General features: G+C 33.7%; 1 protein-coding gene across 1 annotated transcript; it reads left to right on the top strand.

Annotated features, from left to right (window-relative positions):
• Nucleotides 1-14871: 14871 nt before the first annotated feature.
• LOC132758634 (amine sulfotransferase-like) lies at nucleotides 14872-20411 on the top strand. The gene is made up of 6 exons (XM_060750326.1): nucleotides 14872-15008; nucleotides 15377-15483; nucleotides 16670-16799; nucleotides 17401-17498; nucleotides 18792-18978; nucleotides 19779-20411. The coding sequence occupies exons 1-6, from the start codon at nucleotides 14879-14881 to the stop codon at nucleotides 19886-19888; spliced, it is 762 nt and encodes a 253-aa protein (XP_060606309.1). The 5' UTR covers nucleotides 14872-14878; the 3' UTR covers nucleotides 19889-20411.
• Nucleotides 20412-23468: the final 3057 nt, after the last annotated feature.

The following is a 23468-nucleotide window of genomic DNA, read 5'->3' as shown; positions in this document are numbered from 1 at the left end:
GATTAGGGATAATATTGAACATACAGGAAAATATAAGAAATTATTTCAGATATTATGATCAATAAGGTAACATGTTCATGTTTAACTGAAAAGTAGCTTCCGCGCAATGTAAACTTTCAAATTAAATGTTATATTGGATATGACACATTGTATTCTAAATAATCAACAGAACATTGCTTTACACCGCAAATGATCTGGGTTTTTATTTAGCGCAAGTGATTATTCCATAAAATAGAAATATATTGCCAAACTTATCCCTGTTGAAAAGACAGCCAAAAATACAACTGCGTCGTATCATATTTTATTTTCAACTGCGTCGTATCATTTCGTAAAAATCATTATTTTCTTAGAAAATAAACATCTCTTTTTAATACAATTTTAGTAAATGATGCAAAATTATATTTCGAAGTTTATGGTGAACTCTGAAACAAATATATAATTGATTTGAAGGAAAAAACGATAGATAAAGCAATATGAACTGCGTCGTATCCACACATTTTCATAAAAATTCTGCCTCGCTTCGAGTTGCAAGTTCGCTATAACTTTTGTTTTACAAAATAGTTGTGCAAGCAACATATACCGAACGAAGCGGAAAATAGTGTAGCGTGTTAATACATATATCTTGTTTTCAGTCATTTCCAACAAAAAGAGTTATAAACAAAAACATACGTTTTTCGTTCCAAGATGGCGGCGTTTGTTTACATTTTGTAGGATACGACGCAGTTTTGATTCCCAGCCCTGAGCTTCTCAAATAATAAGTTACTAAAAGTTGTAATTTTAACACAAACTCTCGTTTTAATTTTGTGACATCAAAGGATAGTATTACATGATATTTAGTGTAAATTGTGACGTTATACGTAAATAAACAGCTTGTTAACGAAGATTATAGGCAATGAAAGTTGTGTTGCAAAAATGACGTCAAATTCACGGACGGAGTAACGTTATATTTAACTTCATAGCAACGCAAATATGGCGCCAACTGAGATTTGAACCTTTTCTTAAAAACAAAATCAACCATAAAATGTTAAAGGCAACTTGCGTTTAAATATCAAACAAGATTTAGAAGCATTGATGCTGATATCGTATAAGAAACGCTCCAGGCGACCAGAAATAGCATGGCCGAAATATTGTAGATTGCGTTTCAACAATCTTTGAAAAAAGGCAGGCATCTCACACACTGTATGGGAACCAGTGACATCTTTCTTTTAAATAATTATTTTAAATATGAAATTCATGAAGTAATAGCAAAGGAACATGTACTAAGTATACGTCAGAGAGATACCACGGCTGAAATCGGAAGAAATTGAATAGTTGGTAAACATGAAGTTAATTTGACGCAGTTGACGTTGTCAAACGGCTCCATGATGATGTATATATGTTGTATGTATATACTGTTAAAATACAAACGTAAGTCACAGTTCAGTAATTTTTAATAAATGTGTTCGCTAGGTATGTATATTTATGCTGACAAAATTTGTACAGCGTATGTATTGTTTAACAATAAAAAATGAAGATGTGTATGAACTTTCCGGACATCCCTCGTATTCATTCTTTTTTTTTGGGGGGGGGGGGGGGGGGGGCTTTTATGGAATAACGATAGAAATGCCACATTCAGAAGCTAGTTCATAGGGTTTTTTCTGGGGTTTCATATTGTTACAATATGAAACTTGCATTTAATTTTGCCTATGGTATGAATATGATGTAATTGTGTGTGGAACGTGTATGTACGATCCTATCAAGATAGCCTACGAAACGTCACTCATTACATACACAGATGCCCGTTTGTGCCAGAAACAATTTTGCAAAGGGGGCACCTGAGTTCTATCTCCACCAGTAAAACTGAAGAGTCGCAAAAATGACCTACACAGTTTTTTTTGTGTGACGTAACCCCCACTCTATCCCAAATACAAACAATCAAATCAAATGAGACATGTCATTAACTGTATTTGATTTAAATACGTTATAGATAGCGTTAAATACTTTTATTAGTGTGATTACACTGTGCTCGTTTTAGTATAAATATCACCGATGCATTATGTTTGCCTTAGAATATTGAAATTGAAACTGAAATGTCAATGAAAATAATTGTACATGTATATAATATCTTTCCGTTTTGTCTAGAAAATGACCGCTTCGCTGGCGTTTGATTTTTCAAGACTACGAAATTGCTACCTTGATTATCTTTTATACAGTTTTTCTTCGTTATACTCAAGTTATATAAACATGATAGGTTAGAGAGTTGAGAAAAAATCAATAGACTTTTTTACCCCCGTTTACTCTGTTGTTCCAAAAATGTCCGTTGCGTATTTTAGTTATACCCGATGAATTGTGGGTAACTTCTGTACATGTCTGGGAAAACCAACTTTCATTTTTGCATCAAAAGCTAATGTGAATATGCATTTTCTAGCATAATTGTTGTTAGAGGGTTGGTTAAAGTGTAAGTTATTGTTATTTTAGTCATAATATTGTGATTTGTGGGGAAATTTGTATACATTTTTTTTGGACACCAAATTACCCGTCAGACCTCAGTGTAGCCCCTTTAAGACGTGCTGAGTATAACTTTGAATAAGATAAGCTGCTGTATATAAAGGATCTGTTTGAATAACTATATTATCTGCTTCCGCGTCTAAGATTTTCAGAGATGATAATGAAAGGGAAGTAAGACGTGATAACATTGCATGTTTACCAGAGTTCTTTAAGATAATATTTAAGTCGGTGACAGACAGGGTAATTTTAGATTTACGTTTGATGTTGCCATTTCTACGTACTCCGTGAGATCGGGATTTACGTTTACGAATATTCAGAATAGAAAATATATCAATGTTTGGATCTTTAGAGATGTTACCTTGTTGAAAAATATTGTCATTTAGGCCAAGTGGGAAAGGCGTTTGTAAGTTCTTGATCCATTTTAATTCTGCTAAGTGTCTAACTTTAACTTTAAAACTAGCAGAAGCATCAGAATCGTAAATTATTTGTTCCACTGGTTGAATTGAAACATTTTTAAATGAATGACCATCTTTACGAAAATGTTGATATAGAAAAGTTGTAAATTTTGTGCGATTTCTCATTTTATAAAAATGTTCACGGAATCGAATTTTAAGAGAACGTCCTGTCTGACCAACATACTGTATGCCACACCCAGGGGTGTTTCAAGTTAAAACATAAACAAAATGAGTTGCCTTTCAGTCAATATCTGTATTCAAAATAATATTAAAAGTTCTCCCATTTACATTAGAGGTTATTGTAGACCTGTGCGATAAAAAGTTACAACATCCGCACCTCTTAGAATTACACTTATTAATAGAAGGATACACTCTAGCTCTATGAGGATAATTAGTATGTGTGATATTATATTTCTTAAGAATGGTATGTTTTATAGGAGAAAGCCTAATGCGTAAAGAATTATTGAAAATATTAGAGTTAATGGATCGTGGAATATAAAATGAATTAACAGATGAAAAGTTTAAAGGCGAAAGAACGACGGATGGTGTTCGTCTAGGTGTACTGTAATTTCTAATCTGTAAAGAATTAGTAGACGTAGAATGTACCCGAAGAGGTGAAAGAAAGTGTGTATTGTTTCTATTCAATGTATTCATAATTATATGTAGTAATAAAATGATTCCGTGTCCAGTGGGGCACCAATATTAAAGTAACGAGAAAATCTGGGTATAAAAATAAAATAAAGTGGAAATAAATATAAACCATTAGTCTATGAAGGCTGGACATGGAGGGGGACACCGACACTGAACGCCGAACAATCCCTTGAGGATGAAAATATAACAACATTGATTGCATGTACGGGGAGACTTTTTACAGCCGCCACACGGCACAAACAACACGGTTGTGAGCATAAAATATGATAAACAAGATCAACAAGGAAAGGCGGCGTTCAATGAACGCAACCCCCACATGACCCAGCAACAACAACCAATGGCAAGGAGCCCAGGGGGACCCCAAACAAAAACAGGACAGGGCAAAGACAGAGCACGGACAGGTTAATCATCAAATGATAATCAATTTGTAACTGATTAGGAATTCAAAGAAAATAAAAAAAGGCCCACAAAGGGGAAGGGGACAGGAGACCGGGGGAAGGGGGGGGGGGGTGGGGAGCAATCAAAGAAACAAAAACCAGAGGCAATGGGGAAGACACCCACCGTAGACGAGAAAACAACAAGGGACACAAGCAAAAGTGTCACCAAAACAGTATGAAACAACATAAGACATACATCTGAGGAACACAGTGGGGCGCCGCCTTGGAACGGTCAGCAGCATAATAATGACTGCTGGGGAGTTTAAACCGGTTAATGGTGCACCAAACCTCGCTCTTAGCCCCACCATGTTCCTATAAACGAGACAGTGTAAATAAAATGAATCCCCGCCAAGTGAAATTCTAACAGTTGTCATGGTTACAAAAGGTTAAATAAGTAAAACACTAAAATGATCATGTAGAAACATATAAAAGTAAACCCAATGACCATAACAAAAGTACTCAATGTCCTAAAGGAAGACAGAGCAACAAGAAAATCACCTACAAGGGCCCGACGAAGCAAGGCAGAAGACGAACATTAAGACAATTCAGTCCCAAAGGGCTTTACGAACTATCCATCATAGAGTCTCCCACTTGGTCCGTCAGATGCAATCAAAAGAGGAAAGCGTAGTGTCCAACTGTAAAAGGGTTGAACACTAAACATGCAGTATGTCTTAAAATAGTAGGGTCATAACCTCTTTTAATAAAACGTTTAATGATTTTAGTAAAAACAGCAGAAAAATTACCATGACCCAAAATCTTACGAAGTTTGTAAATCACATCGCCATAAAAACCAGGCTGGCTAATCCCTTGTCGCAGAAGAGTTTTTAAATCACTATTGAATTTGGAAATTAAATCAAAGTTACGATAGTAAAATTTAGTAAAATATTTCCGTAATTTATGATAGCGGTAGCCCTGTTTTAGAAGCTTGCTGGTAATAAAAATATTCCGCTCGTTGAAATCCTTTACGTTGTTACAAGCTCTAGCGAATCTAATTAACTGGGAAACATAAACCCCGTAAGATGTTGCATGGGGTACGTCTCCATCTAAATGTGGATAATTAACTATACAAAAGTCAAAGTCATCTCTTTTATCATAGATTTTCGTGTGAATAGAATTGTTGTTGATAGTAATATGAAGATCCAAAAATGATGTACTAAAATTTGAAGAGTTCGTTTTATTAAGTTGTAGTTCATGCGGATAAATGTCAGACACCATTTGATCAAAATAAGGATTATCTAAATTAAAAATATCATCAAGGTATCTGGAAGTATTATTAAATGCGACTATAACATCTTGTTGTTTATCTTCAGAGAGACTCAACATAAAGTCTCTTTCATAGCAGTACAAAAACAAATCGGCGACCAGGGGTGCACAATTAGTACCCATAGGAATTCCTATGATCTGTTTAAATAGGGTATTACCAAACCTGACATAAATGTTGTCTAAAAGAAAAGAGAGTGCTCTACAAACTTCGTCACAGGTCCACATAGTATAATGTTTTACAATACCGTTAGTAAAAAAAGCTTTGTTAGAATTACATGCTAGAAAGGTAACTTTTTCCCGTGCAAAAGTTTTCTGAATTAGGGAAATTAGTTTATCATTGATTAATTTATGTGGCAAAGTTTTATTAAGTGTAGAAAAATCGTATGTACTGACAGTTGAAGCTTGAAAGTTCTTAATTTTGAATTTATCCAAGATTTCACCTGAATTTTTAATTGACCAAAAGAGATGTTTGCCTGTGTTTTCATAGACTTTATCACAATATCTAATTACATGTGTTTTAATGGCAGTCAAACAAGACGTCAATAAAATAGAAAGTTTACTTGTAGTGCAAGATGTAGAATTAGCAATGAATCTGGCTTTGTAAGGTTTTTTATGTAATTTAGGAATCCAATACATAATAGGAAGTTTAAGTTCTGTTTCATTAATTTGTACTTTAAGATTTGAAATATTAGTAATATGATTGTTTACAATGTCTTTTTCGGAGGCAGAGGTTTTAGAATACGCATTAGTACTATTAAGTTCCTTATGCAAAACGTTAATGTAATGGATTCGTCATACAATTATAATATTATTAGCCGCCTTGTCCGCTGGCACCAAAACAAATTTTGAATGAAAAGCTAGAATATCTTTCTTCAGATGTCTTAAAGTAAGTCTTGTTTTAGGTGGCAAAAGATGTTCATTTCCACGATAAAAATTAATACGTGAATCAATAATTTTAAAGATGTTACGTTTCCATGTAACTAGAGCATTACTATCCGCATTTTCACGGCGACACCATTTGACCGAAAAATCCTCTATAGATTCAGCAATCTGACCACGACAAGCATTAAAATCAATTTCAGAAGGAATTCTGTATTTAGGTCCTTTCAAGAATAAGTTACGAATTCTTTTGTCTGCAATTATATCAAAATTACCAGTGATTATATGGCCAAAATCTGAATTACAGAATTTAGAAGTATTGCAGTCTCAAGTTGTTGGAGTATTAGACTGAATATCTAAGTCAGAAACCACTTTGTTGTAATTAAATATGATATTTCTAACAGGTTTCTTATATTTATAGCAAATAATTGGTATCTCGGTGTTTTTGAAGTATAAAGGAACTGAATTAGTGACACGTTTATCACGAAAAATACTTGGTAAATCGATGATATCGATACCTTTATTAAGAAAGGTTACTTTTAGGAAATGCCTGTTGTGGTCAGAAGTGTTGTCGATATGAGGTCTTAAGACGTGCTGAGTATAACTTTGAATAAGATACAATGTGACTCTTCCGTGCCATTCCATGAAAAGCGGCGTATGGTCCCCAAGTAATAAAAAGCGTGTGCCCTAAACGAGAAAACAATGGGCGGAACTAAATAAAATGGAATTTTGAAAGAGGATCTGACGTTATGAAGCCTGCATATCACAGATAAGACGTCAAAAGACAAATTTAAAAAGCAGGCAACATATCCTAAGGGTGATTCAACAATATTCAAGTAGAAATATTGGAACCACCCAACTAGAAAATGCCGAAAAGTTGAAACTAAAAATACCACAAGCACAACAATAATGTCGTGCTGAACGATCTTCAAGGATCGAAAATATAAAATCATTGATTAAATGTACGGGGAGACTTTTTACAGCCGCCACACGGCACAAATAACACGGATGTGATCATGAAATAGATAAATACAGAATCCCTAAAGAAAGCCCAACACGGCAAAATTGAAAATGTTGCAGGCTCGGTTTGATTGAGCCTGTTCATGGACGGTACTGGAAATTGCAAGTTACCGTCCACGCCCCCTAACACCGGCTTAAAGGGAGACACAGGCAAAATTTTCATTTCTTAGTTTTGAATTTTTCATTCCTTATTCTGTAAATGCCATCAAAATAAATATATATGACAGTCAAAGGAACAAAACATTTCTCCATATAAAGAATAAAATGGTGGTTTCCTAACTTGACCCGCGTGGGTCAGGTTAGAGCCCTAGCATTTCACAATAGTTGACAAAGTGAACTCTGGAAACGTTAAAGAACATGTCAAATGAATGACCTAGGCTTGTTTCAATCATACAATATCCACAATGCTTGTTATTGTAACTGGAAGGGATTGTTCAAGTCACCTGACTTGTTTTAAAACAATTTAGTGATTCTATTGGCGTCTAAATTTTGTTCAACATATGTAGACATATTTACGCTTCAAACCAAAAATATATAGAATTTAAACAGAAATTCATGTTGAAACTTCAAGAAAAGTCATTTTAGCGTGATTTGAGTACATAAGATCATTTTAATATTTTTGTCATTATTTTGCCTGAATATCCCTTTAAGCAGAATTCAACATTTTAACACAAAAATGGTGTAGTGAAGTGAAGTACGGGACAACTTTTTACAGCTGCCACACAGCACTTGACACCTGGTGTTGTTAAGTATAAAAATCTGGAAACAGAGTGATCCCTCGGAAGCATTAATCACAACAAAAGTAGAAGAGAACTGTAGAGTCGGTTTGATTGAGTCTGTACATGAGGGATAATGTAAAGTGCAACATCCTTCACACCCCCTAGCACCGGCTTAAGTGGTATTCAATTCTCAACATTTAATAGTGCTGGCATCAATGATCCCGAAGGACCAGAACAATATAACAACACTGAAGTGAAGTACGGGGCAACTTTTTACAGCTGCCACACATCACTTGACACCTGCTGTTGTGAAGTATAAAAATCAATCAAGGCTCAATCAAACCGAGCCTGCACCATTTTCAATTTTGCCGTGTTGGGCTTTCTTTAGGGATTCTGTATTTATCTATTTTATTGTTTGCCTGCTGAATGTCTTTTGACAACTGTGGCAATTTTTAGCTCACCTGTCACAAAGTGACAGGGTGAGCTTTTGTAATCGCTTTTCGTCCGGCGTCCGTCCGTCGTCCGTAAACTTTTACTTTAAATGACATCTCCTCATAATTCTGGAAACAAAGTGATCCCTCGGAAGCATTAATCACAACAAAATAACATAAGAATGGCAGACTCGGTTTGATTGAGTCTGTACATGAGGGATAATGGATAAGTGCAACATCCCTCACGCCCCCTAGCACCGGCTTGAGCGGTACTCAATTCTCAACACTTTATAGTGTTGGCATCAATGATCCCGAAGGACCAGAAAATATAACAACACTGAAGTGAAGTACGGGGCAACTTTTTACGGCTGCCACACAGCACTTGACACCTGCTGTTGTGAAATACAAAATTCTGGAAACAAAGTGATCCCTCGGAAGCATTAATCACAACAAAATAACATAAGAATTGCAGACTCGGTTTGATTGAGTCTGTACATGAGGGATAAAAACCGCTGAGCCAATTTCATCCAGACTTCACAGGAATGTTCCTTTGGTGGTCACCTTTAAATATTGTTCAAAGAATTTAATTCCATGCAGAACTCTGGTTGCTGTGGCAACCAAAGGGAAAAGAATTAAAAATCTTCTTTTAAAAAATCCAAAGAGCTAGAGCTTAGATATTGGGCATGAACCATCTTCTAGTGAGTGTCTATCAAGTTTGTTCAAATAAAAGCCCTGGGGTCAAAATTGGCCCCGCCCCAGGGGGTCATTGATTTTCCCTATATGCATATAGTAAAAACTTAAAAAAACTTCTTTTAAAGAACCCAAAGAGCTAGAGCTAAGATATTTAGCATGAAACATCTTCTAATGGGTGTCTACCAAGTTTGTTCAAATAAAAGCCCTGGGGTCAAAATTGGCCCCGCCCCAGGGGGTCATTGATTTTCCCTATATGCATATAGTAAAAACTTATAAAATCTTCTTTTAAAGAACCCAAAGAGCTAGAGCTAAGATATTTAGCATGAAACTTCTTCTAATGAGTGTCTATCAAGTTTGTTCAAATAAAAGCCCTGGGGTCAAAATTGGCCCCGCCCAAGGGGGTCATTGATTTTCCCTATATGCATATAGTAAAAACTTAAAAAAACTTCTTTTAGAGAACCCAAAGAGCTAGAGCTAAGATACTTTACATGAAAGATTTTCTAATGGGTGTCTACCAAATTTGTTCAAATAAGAGCCCTTGGGTTAAAATTGGCCCTGTCCCGGGGGTCATTGATTTTCCTTATATGTGTATTGCAAAAGCTTTTTAAAAAAATCTACTTTGAAAAAACCCAAATAGCTAGAGACTAGATATTAAGCATGAAACATCTTCCAGTTAGTGTCTTCAAAGTTTGTTCAAATAAAAGCCCTAGGGTCAAATTTGGCCCTGCCCCGGGGGACATTAATTTTCCTTATATGTGTATAGCAAAAACTTAAAAATCTTCTTGAATAAAAACAAATAGCTAGAGTTTATGTATTAAGCATGAAACACCTTCTAGTGAGTGTCTTCAAAGTTTGTTCAAATAAAAGCCCTAGGGATGTCATTGCTTTTAACTATATGTGTATAGTAAAAACTTAAAAAATCTTTTTTTTAAAAACTCAACGAGCTAGACCTTAGATGTTTAGCATGAAACTGGCCTCGCTCTGTGGGCCTATATACAGGTGAGCGACTTCAGGGCCATCATGGCCCTCTTGTTTACAATTAACGTTTGGCGGCAATAAGCGATAACATAATAAGGGACAATTACACAAGTGTGGTGTTGATCATGCGTTACACATATGGATTATAAATGATTGTATATATGTATATCCGTATATATGTATATCCGTTGCTCGCCCATATGGTCTGTTTCCAGTGGCGAGGGTAAACAATCGCAAACACACAAAATCCGTTGCTATTAATAACCACGGTCATAAAGAAATAACAAGTAATATTCTAATCTCTAGCATGTCAATCAAAGTTCATAATGAACAATGTCTTTCGTCCGCTCATTCATAAGTGATATACAATTCTGGTATAAACCATTGAAAAGTTTATAAGAATATCTTGTCATCATATGTCTACTAGTTCATCTTCACTTGCTGCATTTCTTGCTTGGACGCCCTTTGATGCTTTGCATCAATGCTTTTCTTGTTTCTATCGTAATAACTAAATCTGTATCCAGAACATCGTGTTGCAGTGCAAACAATGACCAAAATGATATAAAATTTCAATGCACTAGTGGCTATCTAAACTAGGACATGAATGTATCAATGGGTTTATGGCACAGTAACGTTCGTGCATGTAAACTACGAGTAGTAGTACAACAATATTTGTTTCTCACAACAACAGCCTATAATTATACCCCCGCACAACAAAGTTGTAAGGGGGGTATACTGGAATCAGCTTGTCCGTCCGTCTGTCCGGCCGTCCGTCCGGCTGTCCGTCGGTTTTTTCTTGTCCGCCCAATAACTTAAGATTCCTTTGACCCTTAGTCTTCATATTTGGCATGGAGGTAAGTCATGATTAGAAGATGACCCCTATTGATTTTGAGGTCACCAGGTCAAAGGTCAAGGTCACAGGGGCCTTGACTTCAAAAAGCTTGTCCGCCCAATAACTTAAGATTCCTTTGACCTACAGTCTTCATATTTGGCATGGAGGTTAGTCATGATTAGTAGATGACCCCTAATGACTTTGAGGTCACCAGGTCAAAGGTCAAGGTCACAGGGACCTTGACTTCAAAAAGCTTGTCCGCCCTATAACTTAAGATTCCTTTGACCTACAGTCGTCATATTTGGAATGGAGGTTAGTCATGATTAGTAGATGACCCCTATTGATTTTGAGGTCACCAGGTCAAAGGTCAAGGTCAAAGGGGCCTTGACTTCATAACGCTTGTCCGCCCAATAACTTAAGATTCCTTTGACCCACAGTCTTCATATTTGGCATGGAGGTTAGTCATGATCAGTAGATGACCCCTATTGATTTTGAGGTCACCAGGTCAAAGGTCAAGGTCACAGGGGCCTTGACTTCAAAAAGCTTGTCCGCCCTATACCTTAAGATTCCTTTGACCCATAGTCTTGATATTTGGCATGGAGGTTTGTCATGATTAGTAGATGACCCCTATTGATTTTGAGGTCACCAGGTCAAAGGTCAAGGTCACAGGGCCTTGACTCCAAAAAGCTTGTCCGCCCAATAACTTAAGATTCCTTTGACCCACAGTCTTCATATTTGGAATGGAGGTTAGTCATGATTAGTAGATGACCCCTATTGATTTTGAGGTCAAAGGTCAAAGTCACAGGGACTTTGACTTCAAAAAGTTTGTCTGCCCAATAACTTTAGATTCCTTTGACCCACAGTCTTCATATTTGGCATTGATGTTGATCATGATTAGTAGATGACCCCTTTTGATTTTGAGGTCACTGGGTCAAAGGTCAAGGTCATAGGGACTTTGACTTCAAAAAGTTTGTCCACCCATTAACTTAAGATTCCTTTGACCCACAGTCTTCATATTTGGCATGGATGTTGATCATGACTATAAGGTGACCCATATTGATTTTGAGGTCACTGGGTCAAAGGTCAAGGTCACAGGGACCTTGACAAAAAAAAGCTTTTCTTCTCAACTGTTAAAGAATGTCCTGTCCGCAATGTATTGATTTTGACATTTTCACATTTGAAGCATGTAGAATACATAACTTAGCAATGCACTGGCTTAGTAACCTCAGATTTGGCAGGGAGGTTGTCCTTGAGCTCTAAATGGCCACCGTTGATTCTGACAAAGTGGTATGCGGGGGTATTCACGCCATGATAGTGGCAGTTCTAGTTTCACCAAACTCCAATAGTATACAATAGGATTTACAATATTTCAATGTTGTTAATTTGAAGAAAATGTTTGAATCATTGACAAGTCTCCTGCCGAAACAGTATGCATTTTCTGTTTCAGTCTGGACCTTCATTTCGAGTAATCTTTCATAGATTGACCACTGATGTTATAATTCTGCATTTTTTTCTTCTGTAAAATATATATCTGCACAAATGGCATAATGTCAATAAAGGCTTTCTGTATTAATAGTCTTACACTTTCCATTTCATTTTGAAAATCTTTTTTTTTTCTGTCTACGACTTGCCTCATGTAGGTAATGCTTCTTGCTGCTCTGGTAATATTTGATGCATGTAGTAACATGGTTTATTGAAGAAAACAACAAAAAGGTTTTGACATCCTTAACTGCTTTGCAATATGATCTTTCCCCCAGAGTTATGACCTGTGAGAACATCAGAACATCTCCAAAATATATCTTTCCATAATTTTTAATTTCATAGAATCTTCATAAACATACATAAACTTGAATTTTTGATGGAAATTCAATTAAATTCAAGGGGTAATATATACATTTATTTTATAATTAATGAAAAATAAAAAATGATAAATATACCATTTGTCACTTTAAGAGATACAGTAAATTGCAATAAAACCATGCCATCTCTTTTTAAAAGTAAAAGCTTGTCAAATATTTAAACATATTATTGTTTCTGAAACTTGAAATCGATATCGATTGCTGCAGATTAAAAAAATACGCCGATATGACAGTAACTTGATTACAAAGGTAGCACGTGGTAGTAGATTAAAATTAAACAATAATGTTACGCTGGATACATGATATAAAAACTCTACATAAATAACATTCCAGGTTTCATTTTGAAAATGAAAACTTTTTTTGTATCAGGTAGTCTGTTTCCTAATGAGATTTTCACAATAGCTTATGCCCTAAAACGCAAGAGAGAGAAAACTGAATATACAAACATTTCAATTTTGTTGGGACCATTAATCCGAATAATTCATGAGCATACAAAAATATGTTATTATCACACACATTTCGATAAACGTAATGTTTTAACAAAGTAGATACGGTAGAACAATGATATATTAGTGTCCATTTTAATGCCCCGATAGTGCCAATTTTGATGCCCCGATAGTGTCAATTTTAATGCCCCGATAGTGTCAATTTTAATGCCCCGATCGTAACAGAGTTGTGTGGATTTTGATTAACAGCAACCAATAGTTATTTTAAATGATAGTCTTTAATTAAGCAGGGACTTTTCGATACCGCATCTAATTGCTTTTAGGGGTTAAAGATCCCGTATGTTGTAATTAAGTGAATTTTATATATGTATATAATTATGCTTATAAAATCATGATTAACAAATATCTTATTACCTCCCTTTATTTACATGAAATGTTAGATTCTGTAATATGTTATAAATAATGCTTTTTAGCTCGACTATTCGCAGAATAATCGAGCTAATGCAGTCACCCATTTGTCGGCGTCGGTGTCGGCGTCCCTGTGGTTAAGTTTTTGCGTGCAAGCTGGTATCTCCATAACTACTGAAGGGAATGGATTAAAACTTCACACACTTGTTCTCTGTGATTATCTAACATGATTGGCACAAGTCCCATAACTCTGATTTGCTTTTTTACATAATTATGCCCCTTTTTCGACTTAGAAATTCTTGGTTAAGTTTTTGCTTGCAAGCTGGTATCTCCATAACTACTGAAGGGAATGGATTGAAACTTCACACACTTGTTCTCTATGATTATCTAACATGATTGGCACAAGTCCCATAACTCTGATTTTCTTTTTTGCATAATTATGCCCCTTTTTCGACTTAGAAATTCTTGGTTAAGTTTTTGCGTGCAAGCTGGTATCTCCATAACTACTGAAGGGAATGGCTTTAAACTTCACACACTTGTTCCTTGTGATTATCTAACATGATTGGTACAATTCCAATAACTCTGGTTTGCTTTTTTACATAATTATGCCCCTTTTTCGACTTAGAAATTCTTGGTTAAGTTTTTTTGCGTACAAGCTGGTATCTCCATAACTACTGAAGGGAATGGCTTTAAACTTCACACACTTGTTCTCTGTGATTATCTAACATGATTGGCACAAGTCCAATAACTCTGATTTGCTTTTTTGCATAATTATGCCCCTTTTTCTACTTAGAAATTCTTGGTTAAGCAAATATCTCCATAACTACTGAAGGGTTTGTGCCTTTTTTGAACAATTTTATGCATTTTATACATGTTATAATAATAAAGCACTGATTTACTCGATAAAACATCTTAATAACAAGCTTTTGTACCTTTTTGGACAATTTTTTCATATAGGTAAGCAGAAACACACTTGTGACAACTTTTCGAATAGTCGAGCGTTACTGTCCTCCGACAGTTCTTGTTGGAACTTACAATATTAATAAATCCTAATTTAAGCATCATATTTATGATATAAAACCATAAAAAATTGTGTTACAAGATCTTTAAATTGAATGTTATTTTAACACATTTGTAGTCTATAAATACAAAGTGTTTTTAAGTTTGCGCTGAACAAAAGTTCATGTCAAGGGATGGCTTACCGCACGTTGCCAGACAATTATTATTACAGGAATGTTTCTGAGGTCAACTTGTAGTTAACGTTTGAATAATACTGTGGTTCCTGGTTTTTTCATTGTTCCTATAAACACAGGTACAACTATGACACAAGAGCTTGTCTACCATATAATGACACTGGATTTTGACACGGCTAAAACAGTGCCGCAGGAGAAACGCTTTCCTCAGTTACTAGAACATGCAGAGGTTAATAACGGAATAACTATGTTTAAAGGTACGTGCGTGGAAGCGTGCTGCTCATTTGTTTCTAACTGGGTTATGTTTGTATGAAATAATGAAGTAGGGTCTTACGTTCTTTAACATTATCTCAACATGATTTAAAATAACTATGTAGCTATAAGCAAGAAGCACTATGTGTATCAGCGAAAACAAGGAACTGATTTAAGTAAACACACATTTGATGTAAATATCTGAAGTGAAATTGATTCTCTCTATACATAAATCTCATATATATTATATCGATTGCATTCTTTATAAGTTATAACTATATAATTCAAATGTAAAAGAAGCACACGTTATATGTAAAAAAGACCGGCATAAGTGAAAAGAATGGGAATTATGAAATACTCATCATGATTTCAGAGTTCACAGGATTACAAAATCACGAGAGGCGAGCATCACCAAGAATGATTAAGTCACATTTGCATTATTCGCTACTTCCGGAACAATTGCGTAACGGAAAAGGAAAGGTGACATCTATATTTTTTCACATCAAAACTATAATGCTGACGAATAAAATGTCTGGCGTTATAATAATAACTATTCCTCCGTCACACACGCATGGCGATATAACGGCGACTTACAAAATTAAAGAATAAACAAATGCCTATTTCAGGACGTCGTCAAACCGGCGTCATGCTTTGTGCGTTTACACAACGTTCTTATTTAGCGTTCCTATGGTGTTCTTACGGACTTGATATGCGACATTATGTTCTTAGGGTATGTACTAGGACTTTGTGGCGACTTTTGCGGTTATGTGGCGTCCTCACAGAGACAACAAGAAAGTCCTTGAAACAACATAGTCGTATTTAAACTACCTGGTCACACTGCAAACGCTCTAGGATCGCCATGAATTCGTCATTCGTATGTCAAGACAATTTATGTGCGTTAACAGTGAAAAATATACGGTATCTACATAGTGTCAATATAAAAACCCGGTGTTTTCAGAACAGTACTGGTTATGGTCGCCGTAAGAACGCCACAATTTACTGACCAGTTTTGTTACTGTTTGTCCTAGCAAACGACTAAACGGAAAAGGTCAAATTTTATTTGGATTGGATAATAATGTAATACTTATAATAAATATTCCCAAACACAATTGCGGAATAACACTCTTTTTATTTCAAGTGTTTTTGGGCTATTTCTTACACATAATATGTAAGCCTGTCGGCTTTTACGAAAACGTAAAATATGTATTAATTTGCCTATTCTTACAAATTCGCGTAAGTAATAAAGAAATCGGATGCTCAATGCATGACTATCATTTCTCTTGAGTGGAGTCATTTTTTCTATTTATAATATCAAAATATCCAAGTAGTAACCATGTCTTTAATAGGAACGGGATTGCTTGATATAGTGTTATATTAAAACTGAACGTATTGTTTAAGCGCAAAGTAAATGAAACTTAAAATAGAAAATAGAATATTAATTGCTGGGTATATCGCGAACTGAAATTGTTGTTAACTGACGTCGTCGAAAAAAAAGCAGGTAACGTTGTCAAAACTTTGTCAATTGGTGTCTGCGAATTAGATGAATTATTTATAAATTATCATTACAAAGTTCTGTTTTTTAAGCTTACATATACGAATTTATAAGACAATGTAATTTGATGCTGTACAAATATTTCTGTCAAATACGTTTTTGTTTCTTTAACAGATTGTATATATCTGTCGCAATCCAAAGGACGTCGTTATTTCGTATTATCGATTTATGGATTATGCGAAGATGCTGGAGGAGGAATTTTCTACATTTGACGATTTCGTCCATTGTTTCGTTAAAGGCATTAGTAAGTTATTAAAAATGCGATTTGATTTTTTCTTTGTTAGAATTTCTTTTTTTTTAATCACATTGTTTTATTACATAACAGACATTGATTTCGATGCCGTACAGTTAACAAAATACTTCTTGTGTGCTATACAGTTTTATTTGATTACACCGAAAATCAATACGTGCTATATTTAGGAGCATGGTGAAGGTCATTTCACCGATCCACATGTATTAACTTATAAAAATTGTTGTCTGGTTTGATATATTATGGTAAAATATTTGCGAGAATGTTAATATTTTTTTTCAATAATGAAATGTTTTGGTGAATTTGTAAAACATGCACTGGTAAAGGTTCAATTTTAGTTATAAAAACTAATTATCTTTTAATTTAACGTTTTCTTGTAGATATTGTATTAAGAATAATCGCGTAATATTGTCAAAAATACTACAAACTATGACATGACGTTGTAATATGACGCTCACTTAACTCTGCACACATTTCAATATAAAGAACGGGCATCAAAAGTCTATATTGAACAAGATTTGCAACAGTGTGAAATGATTTTTAGTTTAATATCTCATTGAAAACACATTAAGATAAATTAATTTCAATCTCATAGAACTTTACCGATGTCCATGGCAAAGACATGTGCAAGAATATTGGGAACATAAAAATGACAGCAATGTACTTTTTCTACAGTATGAAGTTGTTGTGGAGGTAAAACACTGAAAAATTCTTATATGTTGATCTCCCCTGGATCTTATACTGGGATCTCCGCTAGTTCTTATAGGGTGATCTCCCCTAGATCTTATACGCTGATCTACCCTAGATCTTATACGCTGATCTCCCCTAGATCTTATACTAGGATCTACCCTAGATCTTATACTGGGATCTCCCCTAGATCTTATACTGGGATATCCCCTAGATCTTATATTGGGATCTCCGCTAGTTCTTATAGGGTGATCTCCCCTAGATCTTATAGGGTGATCTCCCCTAGATCTTATATGGTGATCTACCCTAGATCTTATACTAGGATCTACCCAGATCTTATACTGGGATCTCCCCTAGATCTTATACTGGGATCTCCCCTAGATCTTTTACTAGGATCTCCCCTAGATCTTATACTGGGATCTCCCCTAGATCTTATACTAGGATCTACCCTAGATCTTATGCTGGGATCTCCCCTAGATCTTATACTGGGATCTCCGCTAGTTCTTAAAGGGTGATCTCCCCTAGATCTTATACGCTGATCTCCCCTAGATCTTATACTAGGATCTACCCTAGATCTTATACTGGGATCTCCCCTAGATCTTATACTGGGAGATCCCCTAGATCTTATACTGGGATCTCCGCTAGTTCTTATAGGGTGATCTCCCCTAGATCTTATAGGGTGATCTCCCCTAGATCTTATATGGTGATCTACCCTAGATCTTATAGGGTGATCTACCCTAGATTCTTATACTGGGATCTCCGCTAGTTCTTATAGGGTGATCTCCCCTAGATCTTATAGGGTGATCTCCCCTAGATCTTATATGGTGATCTACCCTAGATCTTATAGGGTGATCTACCCTAGATCTTATACTGGGATCTCCGCTAGTTCTTATAGGGTGATCTCACCTAGATCTTATATGGTGATCTATCCTAGATCTTATACGCTGATCTACCCTAGATCTTTTATATTAAATATTACTAGACTTTACTTGTTCATTGAAGTTTGTATAAGGCTGAGAAATACACAGTTCTGTTATCTGTTGTTTCAAAATTATGCATACCGATACTTTGTTTTATTTCCAATTATTTTCTTTATTTTATTTAATGCAATTATACAATAATATAGTTTACATTAGTTAACAAATATAGTGACTTTGCGTTACAATTTTTATCTCTATCCTTTAGCTTTACATTGAAACTCGATTTGTATAACATCAGAACACAACTAATTTGCTAGAATCTCGCTATATAGGGACACGGCATGACTGAATTTACTTATTCTTTATTGTATGTGAACAGGATATGGTTGCTGCCATAAAGCGTATGGCAAATTTTCTAGGGCGTCATTTGAAAGAGGAGGACATTTTAAAGATTGCTGAGAGTTGTCATGTCGATACAATGCGCAGTAATCCAATGGTTAATTATGACTGTTATAAAGATATCAAAGATTTGAACCCAAATGCTGATGGCGTTTTTATCAACAAAGGTGCGTATAGATATTTAAGCAATGCAAAACCTCCGACATACTTAAACAATTCTATACAAAGGTGTGAAACAAACAGTTTGTTGCCTGGAGTTAGGAAAATTGTTATATTGTTTCCAATCGGTCCGATTTAGTTCAAATGCAACGAACCATATGTTTTGCAACTTCCAAAATCCAATATCATGACATACATTTTGAGGACCCTATTATACATTTTATGAATAAGATGCATACAATGTGTTCTATCCAAATTATAAATCATGTAAAGAGACTGAAAATAAAAACTTTAGGAACTGGTAATAATTTGCAAGTTCTTCAGGGTATAGCTAAAATACTGTATGTAACAAACTAGGGTAAAATTGCTAATTTGGCATTTGAGGTAGAGTGAAATTGAATCCTCAAAGAAGCCCCAAAAAGGCTTATTTGAAAATGTTGTAAGCCAAAGTAAGCCATTAAAATTGTAACTACTTTGAAATAATAAATATTGGTCCAAAAGTTTCTTTACCAAAAAAGGTTTCGATGGTCTAAGTCTACTCCTCCATTTAAAACATGAGACACGAAGAAAGCTGCAGACTTTGCACTTGAATTCATAATTGTACTATCTAAATCACCTGTTAACGGCACTGATTGATGGAATTATTCCTTACTGTACTTTTTTATGTGTTGTTGTTTACGTCGGTTACACTTTACATTTTCAAAAATTAAACCTGGCAACAAGAAAAAAGTATAAATGCCAAATAACCCTCATAATTATGTTGTGAAGAAGGCCATGCTTTATTTTGATATATTTTCTTTTGTTCCAGGTAAACCCGGTGTCTGGAGAGATCGTCTTACACTGGAACAGAGCCAGAAAATTGATACAATGATTGACGAAGTAGGAAAGTTTGGCTTAAAATTCAGACATAGCACTTAATGATATGGTAGACATCTATACCTGCTATATGAATTGCAATTCAAAGATTTTACTGTAATGAATCGATTGATAGATATAGTGATATACAGTGCATGGAGATTTTATATAAAAAATGTCTAAATGTCTTTAATAACTGAAAATATTATCTGTAGTATAAAGCAATTTAAGGAAACATATTATATGTTGTTTTTTTTTTTTGCAAAAGCAAAGAGGACATAATATTATTTTATCATCATCATAATTGTTTACTGACTTGCAATTTAAAAAAGTTACAGTTTCAGTAGTTGTTTGTTAAAAACATTTAAAACACACTTTTTAAAACTACTCTTCGAAGAGCTAAACTAATTAGTAACCTACTGTCATTTTTATGTGTTCTCTTACAAGGAAAACTAAACAATAGAGAACTACTTTATTGTGCATATCAGAGTAGCTTCCCTTTGATGTTTATCCGTAAATAAATTATTCTATAATGAGACATTATCATATATATGTGTATATTTGTTTAGTTTCATTTTTTCTATTTTCATAATCAATAGTTGCATGAAAAGTATATTGTAGTATGGATTTTAGAATAATTAATATTAGATAATTAATATTAATAAATAAATATTGATACAAACATTTTAACATGTGAATCTGAAGTGAATATTTTAAAAATACAGAAAATAATAATTTGTCTTAATATATATTTATATAATCTTTTTTATAATGAAATTGTTTCTAATATACATGTGTATAAGTGATAGTCATGTTTACTTTTCTGCTGCATATTTATCAGGAGCAAATGTTAGAATTAGCCAAATGAATCTTAACGTTTGTGTCTGTGTGCGCGTGGGTTGGTGTGTGCGAGTGTGCGTGATATGAGTTTTCTACATGATTTTCATTTGTATGATATAATTACATTTGTTCAATAGAATACCCTTATTTTGAAAAACATATGCTAATCATTCCGAAACCCTTCAAAAGTTTGTATTTCAAATTTCGTCCCGTTTATTTAACTTGACATTGATATTGCCAAAAACACAGTCTTAACAGCCCTAGTTAGACGTAAACAGGAATTAATTTTCAATCGATTCAAAGAAGGAAGTTTTTTGTCAAATTCCCCTGGAAATAAATTGTAAAATTAATTGAAACAAAAAACTTAACATTATGTTAGATAATGTGACATTTCTATTTGTTTTAGTAATTAAAGCCGTTTTTTAACTAGTTTTTGTAGTTTCTTGCAAAAAATTTTGCAGTTTTTATTGCATCGATGAATATATTCCATTTGTTTGTAACATTTTCGGCTAATAAGAATAATCGTATAATGATTAATAAAATATACATAATATATTTGAAGTATCTGAATTGATATAAGATGCCAGTGGAGAAATGTAGAAATTGGTGTTCACTGCCCTTGACAAACATTGTTAATTGTTGTTGAACGAATATTTCTGACTAAAGATTTCTAAATATATCGTTTTTTATAAACGTTGAAATCATTCGTCAAAAAACTGCGTTGAAACCAACCACAATGAAAGTGAATATTCAAAATTGACTTCTTTAGAACGTACACTTTATGCCTTCTTGTTAACTGTTCCCTGTTAATTCTACAATTCTTATGGATCGCTATGTTGTCGAAAAATTAACTCGTAGAAAATAAATAACCAAAAAATATGATCATTTTATGACGTGGCACATGTACATGAAATCATAATTTAAAAAAAAAATTTTTAATTTTAAAAAAAAATTTTTCTTTGGATTTTGCGAATTGAGTTATTTTTAAATACTCTTTAATAAGACCACAATTTATATAGTTATCTTTTCAGGGGAAAAAGATTTGCAAAAAACAACAATTTTTGTTTTAATTTAAATCCAAATTTTTTGGAAAACTCAATTTTAAAAAAAAAGGAAAAATTTAAACCGAAACAAAACCCGGAAAAATTTTTGTTTAAAAAAAATTTTAGTCTTAATTATTTCGTTTTTAAAATGCCATGAGATACTTTGCTTAATCAGTTTTTATATTAATTAACAAAATCGTTTTAAGTAAAGTTACCCTTTCACCATGTCTTTTGAAACACCTAATTGTCATAAAACATACTCATTGAAGTCGGGGGCCCCTTTTTTAATTTAATTTTATAATTAAAGTAAAAAAAGACACAAAAATTTGCTTAAAAAAATTTAATTTAGTGCTGCTAAAATGAACATCTTTATTATTTTATTCAATCTGTATTTATCTTTATAAAAGCTTATTTTCCCCTTTTAGGGGTTTGCATACCTTTGAATAAAAAAAACCGGGGAACCTTGTCCGGCGGTTTATTGGCCTTTTTTTATTTTTGAAAAAAATTGCGGGTTGAGGAGATTTAATTTTTTAAAAATTAAAAAGGTTTTTTTAAAATATCCCTTTTGGGGATTCTAAAATTTTCGTGAATTGTTTTAGGGTTTTTTGTTGGGGTCAAACCATTGTTTGGGAAAAACTTTAATTTTTTTATTCAAAAAACCCCCCTTTTTTGTTTTTTAAAACGTTTCCCGCCCCAAATTTTCAGGACTTTTTTCCCTTTTTAAAACAAATCCCCTCGTTAAAAATTTGAAACCAAAATTTAAACCGAGCGGGGGTTTAAAGTTTTTTTTAAAAAAAAAAATTTTTACGAACATTTTTAAAATCCCCATGAAAGGGTTTCTTTTCAACCATCCTAATTGACCCTTTTTTAAATTTTCTTCGTATTTTTTGAACGAAATTTTTTTCTTTTTAACAACTTGATTTTTGATCATAGATGGAATATCAAAGAGTTTGAACGGCAATAGGACTTTGAATTTTTTTTATAAAACAAAAATAAATGAAAATGTTTAAAATTTGTTCATATTTGTATTTCAGCTGCGCACTAATTTTTTCTTTTTATTTTCATTCAAATTACTCCAAAAAATATTTATGTTATTTTTCTTTTATTTTAAAAAAATCTTTCTTTTGCCTGGATAATTATACAAAATATTTTTAATAGATATTGAATATTAAATACAAATCAACTTTTATCACCAAGAGGCTATCTCCATTTGTCCTTTAACATATAAGGCACTTTGTTTATAGTTTTAGTGACTTTTTCACAACAAAATTTAATAAAGGTAAAATTTCCTGTACTCTGTATAATAAACTTTTTATTTGAAATTTCTATTTAATTTCTTTAAAATCTTTTTTTTTATATTTTTGAATACTACTTGTTTATAAATTGGTTAATCATATAATCATATCTTATTTCGATTAACTTAAAAGTGTCCTTTATAAAATATTGTTATTTCTATACATTTTTTAAAAAAATTTGTAGACGTATTATTTGCCATCAGTGTTCTGTAAGGTATTTACAGGCCTTTGAAGAATAATTGTACACGTACCAATTTTAAAAATAATCGTTTGTATGATTTTAATATTGAATTTCTATAGAATATTTTAATAAAACTGTTCAGTGTCCTAGGATCATCGTAAAGTTTCATTCAAATAAACACAATTTACGTATGAGGGACATTACGAGGATGAGAGCAACCGAGTTAACAAATGTCAAAATGTGCATACCTATTGGCTGCAAAGCTAAATAAATGTGAATCCCAA

Source organism: Ruditapes philippinarum, unplaced genomic scaffold (genome assembly GCF_026571515.1).
Source record: "Ruditapes philippinarum isolate M1 unplaced genomic scaffold, ASM2657151v2 ctg13448_1_1_1_1, whole genome shotgun sequence".
NCBI classification, from domain to species: Eukaryota; Metazoa; Mollusca; class Bivalvia; order Venerida; family Veneridae; genus Ruditapes; species Ruditapes philippinarum.
This window is presented reverse-complemented; position numbering and strand designations above follow the sequence as displayed.

What these genes read in the sequence shown, in the direction of transcription:
- LOC132758634 (XM_060750326.1), top strand. Translation starts at nt 14,879, where the DNA reads ATGACACAAGAGCTTGTCTACCATATAATGACACTGGATTTTGACACG. An exon ending in TTGTTTCGTTAAAGGCATTA is followed by an intron (nt 16,800 to 17,400) that starts GTAAGTTATTAA and finishes TCAATCTCATAG; the next exon opens with AACTTTACCGATGTCCATGG. An exon ending in TGGCGTTTTTATCAACAAAG is followed by an intron (nt 18,979 to 19,778) that starts GTGCGTATAGAT and finishes CTTTTGTTCCAG; the next exon opens with GTAAACCCGGTGTCTGGAGA.